Consider the following 10,092-nt stretch of genomic DNA (forward strand, 5'->3'; position numbering starts at 1 on the left):
GGGGGGGGGGGGTCGTCTCTCTGGCAGCCACCCCCAGGAAGATTGGGGCAGGGGTCCAAGATCCTCAGAAGAGCCTGGACCCAGGAATGTGTTCCCTACCCCAGGCTCCAGGATGAAACCAACCTGAGGCTGGAGGCTGAGAACAACCTGGCCACCTATCGACAGGTCAGGGGGGTGGAGGGGAGAGGGAGGGGAGGGGGGGAAAGGGTTGACGGCAGTTCACTCAAACAGCCCCCAAGCCCAGGCCTCCAGAGAGCAATGCGCTGCTCTCTCCAGCCAAAGAAGGAGGGAACAGACAAGGCTAGGGAGCAGGGAGGAGTCTGGGGTCAGAGCAACCTTTTTGCCCCTCCCTTCTCCAGGAGGCAGATGAAGCCACCTTAGCCCGTCTGGATCTGGAGAGGAAGATTGAGTCTCTCGAGGAGGAAATCCGGTTTTTGAGGAAGATCCATGAGGAGGTAAGGCCAACATAGAGATCGAAATGGATAGAGAGAGACAGAGAGACTGAGATTGAGAATACTCGGAGACAGAGAGAAAATAAGAGAGAGAGACTGAGGGAGACAGACCTAGAGAAGACAGAGCATCCTCAGCCCCTGGTGAAATTCACACAGACACACACCACTTACTGAGAATTAGAATAGACCTTGTTGCCCCATTTTTTATTTCACTACAGCCTTGTGAGTTAGGGACCCTTCCAGTATGATCTTCCAGTATGATCCCTGTGAAACAGAGGAGGACACCAAAGCCTGGACGGGTTAAAGAACTTGCTAAGGTCACCTAGTTAGTCTCTCTGACATCACCCCCCACTGTCACCTGTCTCCATTTAAATGAGGGCCATTCGTTTTAAAAAGACACCACTGAGCTCTCTGACTTCAGATTATGGATTCAGAGTCCATGATGCCATGGAACCTGGGAACCCACAGACACACCCACACCACAGGGACTCAGTCACTCTCCCACAAGTGCACAGGCACACTTCCAGTGCTCCTGCCTGGCCGAACCTGGGAGGCAGACACCATGAGGCCCCCAAACTACCCTCTGCCTCCCCTAGCCTGGGCCATGCCACTTCCTCTAACTAGGACTGCCCCAGTTCCCTTCCCCAATATCAGTGTCCAAGGGGCAGGTAGACAAGGGCATAATACTGTGGGGAAACCCCAGCGGCAGCCTGTGCCCCCAGCCCTGGCATCCCTTCTCTTATCCCGGCCAGGAGGTGCAGGAGCTCCAGGAGCAGCTGGCCCGGCAGCAGGTCCATGTGGAGCTGGATGTGGCCAAGCCCGACCTCACGGCGGCCTTGAGAGAGATCCGCACGCAGTACGAGGCCATGGCATCCAGCAACATGCATGAGGCCGAGGAGTGGTACCGGTCCAAGGTAGCCCTGACTGTGGGCCAGCCTGCCTCCTCCAGGCAGCCCTGCTGGCTCCATACAAGAGAATTGGGGAACAAGGGTGGAGGAGGCTGGGAGAGGATGAAATGAGGTGGCTTGCCCAGGGTCACACAAGGCACCATTACTTCCTATAAGTATTTCTTTTTTATATGTTTTTATTTATTTATTTGAGAGAGAGAGAGCCTGCACGCGCATGAACAGGGTGCGGAGCCGAGGGTGAGAGAGCCGGAGGGGGAAAGAATCTCAAGCAGACTCCATGCTGAGCATGGAGCCCCCTGCGGGGCTGCATCTCACCACCCTGAGCTCATGACCTGAGCCGAAACCAAGAGTCAAACGCTTAACCAACTAAGCCACCCAGGCACCCCTCCAATAAGGACTTCTTATTCCTACTATTATCATTATTATTGTTACTATTACTGTTATTATCAGCCAACGTTGTTGCATGCCAGGCCCTGCACTTTACATGCATTGTCTATCTTACCTACTATGAAGAAAGTACTGTTCTTTGACAGATGAGAGAACTGAAGTTCAGAGAGGTTAACGAGTTTGCCCAAAGTCGCACAGTTCCTACATGGTAGAGCCAGATGTCTAACCGCAGCTGTCGCACTGGGGAGCCTGCGTTCCCCGTGCCTCTGCTGTCTGTGTCCTGGGTTACTGAGCATCCGCTGCGTGCCAGCACTGCCCAGCATCCAGAAACCTGTCCCACCAGGGAGACACAGTATGCCCCCGAGCACGGTGTCTGGAGAGAACACTGCTGGGCGGGCTTTCTGTATATGCAGTGCAGGGAATAGGGAGGATATCATAAAAGGGAGGGCCTTGGGGTTAGGCAGGAGTGGCAGCCAAAGAACATGAAGAGAAGAGGGAAGGGGCATTTGGAGTGCAACAAAGCACGGGGCAGGGGCCCAGCGATGCCAGCCCAGGGGCCAAGCTGAGGAGCGTGAGTGGCAGAAGCCAGCGATGGCTCTGAGCAGGTCAAGGGCAGATGGAGCCGAGAGCTTCACCGCAAGCTAGGGGGTGAGAACCCCAGGTACTGCTCACCAGGCCCCGCTGGCCACGGTGGGGGAGGCCAGGGCTCAGGCTCCTGGATAGAGCTCCCGGAGGGCAGGAGATTCTGGATTCTGTGGCCAACACCATTGACTCCTTCATTCCCTGGCCAGGCACTGTGCTGGGTGCTGCCGACGTGGTGGGGGCCTTCTGTGCCCTCTGCCCATGGGTCACAGTCGCTGGGAAGAATCCCACCAGGGCCAGAGTCCTGGGGAGCCCTGGACACCAAGCCTGGGGTCCTGCCCATCTCCCTGCGTTCCCGGAGCCCCACCGGCCCGCACAGCTCCCGCACCGTGGGGCCCAGCCGCCCCTCAGCGTAGGGCCCTCTCCCCCCGCTAGTTTGCCGACCTGAACGATGCCGCTGCCCGCAACGCCGAGCTGCTCCGCCAGGCCAAGCACGAGGCCAACGACTACCGGCGCCAGCTGCAGACCTTGACCTGCGACCTGGAGTCCTTGCGCGGCACGGTGAGCGCGGGCGCACGCGGGTGCACGCAAGCCGGAGCCCCCGGGGACCCGCGAGCCAGGGGCAGGGACCGGGACTGCGAGCGGGGGCTCTGAAAAGTTACTTCGGGGCAGAGGTGAGGCCGGGGGCGGGCCCGGGGGCGGGCAGTGTGACCCCGCCCCGAGGCACCTACCGACTCCACCCTACAGAACGAGTCCCTGGAGAGGCAGATGCGGGAGCAGGAGGAGCGCCACGCGCGGGAGGCGGCGAGTTACCAGGAGGCGCTGGCCCGGCTGGAGGAGGAGGGGCAGAGCCTCAAAGACGAGATGGCCCGCCATCTGCAGGAGTACCAGGACTTGTTGAACGTCAAGCTGGCCCTGGACATCGAGATCGCCACCTACAGGAAGCTGCTGGAGGGCGAGGAGAACCGGTGAGCTGCCACTGTGGCCCCGGAGGAGTCCTCCCTGCTGCCCCTCCCTGGAGTCTTCTTGCTCCCTTCCGGGACTGTCTTATTCAGCCAGTGTCCTGCCGCCTCCTATCCCAGTACTCAGCACAGTGCTCGCCTAACACACAGTAGGTATTCAATAAATGTTTGGTGAATAAATGGATTCAATTCAAGCAATGTTGATGAGGTCGTAGGGTGAGGACTTGGGTCACCTCCCAAACTAAGAGGCTCACTCCCCACCCTCCTAGTGAAGATTAAACTTCTTTTCCCCTGACCCATCTCTTTTGTCTTGGAACTTTCTTCACCACTTCCTCCTCCCCTCTGCCACCCTCCAGGCCTCCACGCTTTCAAATAGAGATGTTCCCCTGGTGGACAACACCCAAGTCCCTTGCAGACTCTTGGAGCCCCAGGGAGCATGTTGGCTGCTGGAGAAAGCCAGGAGATGGGCCTTGAGGGTGTCATGATAACCCTGAACCAGGGCCTGCCCCTGGGGATGTCCCTGGGCAGCCTGGTCACTCTTCTGCCTTTGCTGTCTTTCAGCATCACCATTCCCGTGCAGACCTTCTCCAACCTGCAGATCCGAGGTCAGTAGAGCAGGGCCTTGTGGGCAGGGTGTTGGATTCCTGCCCTCTCCCCCAGGTGGGCTGCTGCTCTGGCCTGGGGCCGAGGACCAGGGCAAAGGGGTCCAGTCCGGGGCTCTCCTTGGGGGCCTTCATAACTCAACGCAGAGCTTCCGGCCAGAACACAGCAGCCCAGGGCATTCCAGGTGGGGCTTGCCGCTGCTCCTGTCCTGCTCTGCCCTGTGCCCCGTTCCCTAACCCTGCACCCCTTGCTATAGCAGAACTGGGGGAAGGTCTCAACCTCTGCCCTGTCTGCAGATCCCTGAGCAAGCTCTGCCCATCTGAGTGTTTTACCTTTTTGTTTTTTTTAACTGCTTGTCACTACAGGGGGCAAAAGCACCAAAGAAGGGGAAAGTCACAAGGTCACAAGACATCTCAAAAGCCTCACAATACAAGTTATACCAATACAGGCTCACCAGATTGTAAATGGAGCCCCGCCGGCTCTCGGTTAGCAGCCTGCCTCTCAGACTCTCAGACATGCTGCTTTTCTCAGCTTGACAGGGAGCAAGCCTCGCCAAGTCCATTTTCCCTGCCTCCCTGGGCTTCCTCCTCCCAGGTTTCCCTAAAGGGCCAAGCTTGTGTCATTTTCCCAGCGACCTCAGTGCCCAGCCCAGGACCTGGCACAGGGTAAATGTAGGTTAAACTAGCAGAGCTGGCTGGTGTTCAAAGTGATATGTCCCTGGTGCTCAGATGAGATGCTCTGGGGCCTCTGGGCAAATGCCAGCCTCTGCCTCACCTCTTCCCCATCACTGGGAGGGCCCCTCGGGTCTTGCCGTGCCTGGTGGCCAGGTTCTCTGCTCAATTCGTTTGTCCCCGAGGCTCCACGGCTCAGCTCAGTGCTGATGCAGCCCAGAGGATTATTTCCCCCTGGACTGCTGCTCGTGTAGTGAATAAAGGTTTATGTTCTCTGCTCTTAATTTTAAATATTAGGGAGTGTGACATGTTACATTTTTCTCTCTGAGGGGGGGAAAGGCTAAATTACTTCTTACTTGGATGTGGCCCTCAAATGATTTTATCTAAGGAAAAAAAAAAAACTTCTTCTGCTCTAGAAATTTAGGAACACGAGATATGCATGTCCCAGGGCTTAGTTCAGCATCAGAAGTTTAACCAGGCAGACCAGGTGGAGGTAATGCTGCCAAGTGCCAAATGGTAAAGGGTCAATAAGGCCCGGAGAAGTGGCAGAGAGAAGTAGGAGAGGGGCAGGAGAACAGGAAAGGGACCCACGTATGCTGGGCACTAAAATGTGGTAGGCACTTAACATGTATCATTTCAGTGAACTGACTCCTTGCTCCCACCTAGAGAAGTAGACACCATCATCCCCAATTTGCAGATTAGGAAACTGAGGCTGGGAGAAGTAAATTAACTCGCCCACAGCCTTGCGGCTGAGCTGAGACTCGAGCCTGCCTGATTTCAAAGCCCATGTGCTCCTTCCTCGACACAGCACTGGGTTGTCAGAAAGCCAGGTGCCAAGTGAGAGCTTGAAGAGGGACTGAAATGCAGCCAGGCCAGGAAAGTGAGCAAAACTCTGGATGGACCAGCAACCCTGGGGACCTGAAGCTCTCCGGCCCCTTTGAAAGAGCCTAGGCCCTCTCTGCCTGGTTGGATAGATTTTCAATCCGCATGACTGTGGGTTTCATGGGGAAGCTGGGGGTGGGGGAGGATGTCTAGTGGCCCAGGAGCCAACAGGAGGCCTCCTGTCCCTATGTCTGCAGAAACCAGCCTGGACACCAAGTCCGTGTCAGAAGGCCACCTCAAGAGGAACATCGTGGTAAAAACCGTGGAGATGCGGGACGGAGAGGTAAGGAGAGCAGACCTGAGATTCTGGACCCAGCAGCTCTGGCTGCCTCCAGGAATTTTTAAGACCAGGCTTTGGAAGAAAGCCTAAACTAGCACATAAAAGGTTCTCAATCGCTCAGAAGAGCCTCCCGGGGAGGCTCTGGAAGAGGGCGAGGAACCTGGATGTAATTCAATTTCCTGTCCTCTCTGCTGGTGGGTTCTAGGGAGCCTGGGTACCGAGGCCACTGGATGGAGTCCTGATTCAGACTTTCTCCCTGTCTCACCCTCAGAGGCAGGCACCCCCAGCACCAGGCCTAGGGAGAGAGAGAAAATTAAAGTTAGTAGCTTTCATGCCCAACTTTCAATTTCCAGCTTGATAAAAGGAACCTGCCGGAGGCATAGGAAAGGGGCATTTGGCATAAGCCCTCCCCGTCACACCAGTGACGGTACTAGCTAATCTTACCCCTTCAGCTCGCCTTGTGCCCAGCAAGCTGCTAAATGCTTACGAGTGTTACCTCATTTCCTAGCAGCTGCTGGGGGGGGGGGGGGCTTCTGGTTACTCTCATAGGAAAGAAAGACCCAGGAAATCTGGGACTTCTCCGAGGTCTCATGGCCTAGCAGTGGTGGGCCTGATGTCTGTGTGAGCCCCTAACTAGGGTGCTGTGCCCTTCTCTGTCCCCTGCAGGTCATTAAGGAGTCCAAACAGGAGCACAAGGACGTGATGTGAGGCAGGACCCACCTGGTGGCCCCTGTCCCACAGTGTGAGGGGCCTGAGCGGTGGGATTGTTGCCCCTCCTCTGAGAGCTGACTTCCCCAGACCCAAGTTCGCACTCATCCCGCCTGCTCCCCTCGTCCCTCCAACCTCTACACCAGCTCGCTGCCCTAGGCTCTGTGGGTACTAGACCTGCCAGATAGCACCCACCCTACACCCAGTAACTCCCAACTAACAAGGCACTCACCCCAAAGGGGCAGCCTGGAGGGGCGTGGCCAGCAGCTTGGTTTAGAACTGGGAGGAAGGAGAGAAGTTGGGGAGGGCCCTCGATAGCCCTAATCCCTGCTGTCATGGCAACTGTTGCCAGAGCCGGAGGTCCCTGGGGGTAACTGGGAAGTGGGCCTTAGAGTTTCCTCAGGCTGCTGGAGGAAAACCGAGACTCTGAGACAGGAAAGGGAACTCCCCACAGGCAAGATAGCCCTGGCCAGAGGTTTCTTCTTCTAGACTGACCCTGAACAGTCTTGAGAGTGGGTGGGGACATCTGCCACTTGGAGTAGTCCCCAGACAGAATGCCTGGCCTGCCCAGATCCCAGAGGGGCCTCCTGAGCGACGATTCAAGTGTCTCAGTCCCACTGAGCTGACATGTGGGCGCGCTGTGGGCTTGCCACGGGCGTGTGGGAGCCTGATTCTCAGCACTTGGGGGATCTATAGTGTAAGTGGAGAGGGAAGGGGTGCTGGGAAGGAGTAGAGGGGGGCTGCCTGGTCCCTAGGTTGGATACAGAGAGGTCAAGCCCAGGAGTCCTCCCTCCATACGGCTGGAGGGGAGGCAGGTGGAGTTGGTGGAGGCTGGAGGCGGCGGCTGGGATGATGCTAGACGGCAGAGCTGGAGGTTGGGGGCAACTGGGTACACCTGGCCACTGGGTCGTGGGAATCAAGGAAGTGACTCACCCTCTCGAAGTTGCTGAAACAGGAGAGAGGGGCTGCTGTCCCCAGGGGCAGGGCACGCTTTGTCCCAATTCTAAAGGCCCCTTCCTTGCTGCACAGTCCCTCCACCCAGGCCTCTGCGCCACTGTAGTTGCTGCCTGGCGACCCCAGCAAACACGGCTAGGCGAAGCCACCACCATACACCTGACACATCCCACTCTACGGTGACCTGCTGCTTTTCCCTAACCAAGGGCCCTTGTGGTTCCCCTCTTACTCATATACAAAATGTACCCTCATATTGTAGGTAGCACTCTATTTTATCATTCGGGAAATAGAGGCACGAGCAGAGTGAAGGCTCTGGTTTGTGCTCTGCTTTCCGTGGGAAGACTGTGGGGGGCAGGCACGGGACTATCTGTGCCCAGAAGTAGGGCTGAAAGGGCCCGCTCCAGGGTCCCCCTCGCCCCTCTAAGGCCAGAGAAGTGAGAGTCCCTCCCTTTTTCCAAGACCTGGTGCCTTTCCCCCACTCCCTCCTGCCACCCACTGCTGCTAACCTCCAGGGCACCACCGCAGCCTTTACTAAGGTAAATAAAGATGATTGTGCGGCCTTCCCCAGAGTGGACTCTGATCTGTTCAGGAGCGGCTGGGGGGGGAGGGCAGGAAGTAGCCTTGGACGAGATTCAACTTGCTTCTTATCGCTGATCATCTTGGGACCCCGACCCCCCCAGCAGCAGCCACAAGACAAATCCCAACTCCAACCCTGCTCCACAAGGCAGCCCTGGTGCCCCTCCGGCCCCCTCTTGTCACCCAGTCTCCAGCCCTGGGGAAAGCCCTGACTTTGACCTCCATTTTCCTCACCCGTTTTCCCTGTTCTAGTCCTTACCTTTATTCCCAAACCTGCCATTCCAGAGAAGAGGACATATACCACCACTCCCCCTTCCTCTCCCTGCTGCCCCCAATTCAACCAGCGCCCACTCGGCAATCCTCCAAGGCAAGAAAATAAAGCACCTCAAACACTGTTCCAACATCAAAAAGGCCATTTGATAAATATTAGGTTCACTCTTCCTTCTCTGAGCGCGAGGTTGGAAGGTGCACACTCTGGCTACTTCCATACTGGCCTCGGTCCCCCCTCTCCCGCCGGCCTCAGGCTTCTCCACCTGCCAGGGGCGGGTTGTAACTCACAGATTGACACACATACACACACACACCCTTGCCACACAGCGCCCCCCCCCCCAAGCATCGGTAGCATTTAACAAACACATCTGAGCACAACTGGTCTTTGGAGCCGGGGAAGGGGTGGGGGTGGCCTAGGGGGAGAAGTTGGGACGACAGTGAAATAAGTAACAGCAGCACCGACAGACGTGAATGGTGACAAAGACCGCCGTGATGAACAGGTAGCCTATCAGGGTGAGCTCCACAGCAGAGCGGGTCTCGGGGTCCGAGAACGAGGGCTGGTAGCGGCCTCGGGACGTGATGCCCAGCCGCAGGCCAGCGACCCGCACCCCCTGCCGCCAGCAGTAGTAGATGCCCCGGTCGCTCAGCTGCGTGAAGCGGATATGGAGATGGTTGCCGTGGTCAATGAACACCCTCATGGACCTGTTCACGCCCTCTAGGTACTGCGTGCGGTAGAAGTACTGGCGGTCCTTGTCCCAGGCCACGGCGTGCTCTGGCCGGGCTCCGGGGCAGGAGATGATGAGCCCGTGGCCCAGCCTCTGCCAGTGGAACTGGATGGGCACCTGAGGCACCCAGGGCGGGCTGCCCAGCTTGGACACGTAGCTGAGGATGGCCACGAAGCCCTCCTGAGCCGCCTTCTGCTCACAGGGCACCACACAGCTCTGAACCAGTAGCTCGGGGCTGTGCTCCCTGGCCCGGGCCCGAAGCTTCCTGGGCACAGCCCGTGAGCCGCAGGACACCACATCGGGCACTGTCTTGCGGTAGCGCGGGGAGAGACCTGGGCTCCGCAGGTAGCACAGGCCGATGCGCCACTGCTCCCCGCGCACCCCGCAGCGGTCGCAAGGGGTCCACTCCCAGAAGGTGGTGAAGATGTGGAGGCTGCCGTGGTGCTCGTCCGCAAAGGGCTCCTGGCCCTGGTCCTTGAAGGTGGCCACCATTCCCTCGCCGCTCTGGACGTCCACGTCATAGGCGTAAAAGTAGTCCCCCTTGCGGGTGCCACAAAAATACAGGCCCGAGTCGTCGGGCTGGGCCCGGAAAACCAGCAGGCTGAACATGCGGATGCTGAAACGAACCAGCATGTCGCTGCCCACGCGCACCTGGGACTCCTCTGTCAGCACCCGCCCGTCGAAGTCCGTCAGCACTTTGGTGTGGCTGCCGCCCAGGTCCTTCTGATAGTACCAGACCACGGCAGACACCTCCTCGGGCTTGCAGTGGCAGGGAAGCTCGAAGCTCATGTCTGCCAGGTAGGCTGCATTGTCAAACATCAGAAAAGCCGGGCAGGGGGTCCTCTGAAAAATGTTCTCCTTCTCCACAATTTCAAAGGCCTGGAGACAGCCCCATACCCACAGGAGCACCGTGGCGTGGGCCAGGTTCATGCCCGCGAGAGGCAACGGTCGGAGGGGAGCAGGGCCAAACCAAGGCACTCAAGGCCTACAGGGCTTCTACAAATCACTGCCAGGGGCAGCTATCTGTAGGAGAAAGGATTAAGCAGCCAGGGAAAGAAGCAAGACCCTGCAGAGGAAGCGGCCAAAGGCAAGGCGATTTATTCCCAGCTGGTGTCCAAGATGCCCTTCTCAT

At 57.8% G+C, this 10,092-nt stretch overlaps 2 protein-coding genes across 2 annotated transcripts in view; one reads left to right on the forward strand and one right to left on the reverse strand.

Moving 5' to 3' along the window:
- The window catches only part of LOC103665875 (glial fibrillary acidic protein), an 8,998-nt gene extending 2,563 nt beyond the window's left edge, over positions 1–6,435 (forward strand). Inside the window, 7 exon segments of the mRNA XM_040639864.1 lie at positions 1,205–1,366; positions 2,765–2,890; positions 3,077–3,297; positions 3,853–3,896; positions 4,260–4,379; positions 5,645–5,730; positions 6,394–6,435. Of these exon segments, the coding sequence (XP_040495798.1) occupies positions 1,205–1,366; positions 2,765–2,890; positions 3,077–3,297; positions 3,853–3,896; positions 4,260–4,379; positions 5,645–5,730; positions 6,394–6,435 (801 nt within the window).
- Positions 6,436–8,648: 2,213 nt separating this feature from the next.
- On the reverse strand, positions 8,649–9,959 carry LOC103665874 (Ig-like V-type domain-containing protein FAM187A). Its single transcript, XM_040639865.1, has one exon. The coding sequence runs from the start codon at positions 9,888–9,890 to the stop codon at positions 8,649–8,651; it is 1,242 nt and encodes a 413-aa protein (XP_040495799.1). The 5' UTR covers positions 9,891–9,959.
- Positions 9,960–10,092: the final 133 nt, after the last annotated feature.

This window comes from Ursus maritimus, unplaced genomic scaffold (genome assembly GCF_017311325.1).
Source record: "Ursus maritimus isolate PB19 unplaced genomic scaffold, ASM1731132v1 scaffold_24, whole genome shotgun sequence".
Taxonomy (NCBI): domain Eukaryota; kingdom Metazoa; phylum Chordata; class Mammalia; order Carnivora; family Ursidae; genus Ursus; species Ursus maritimus.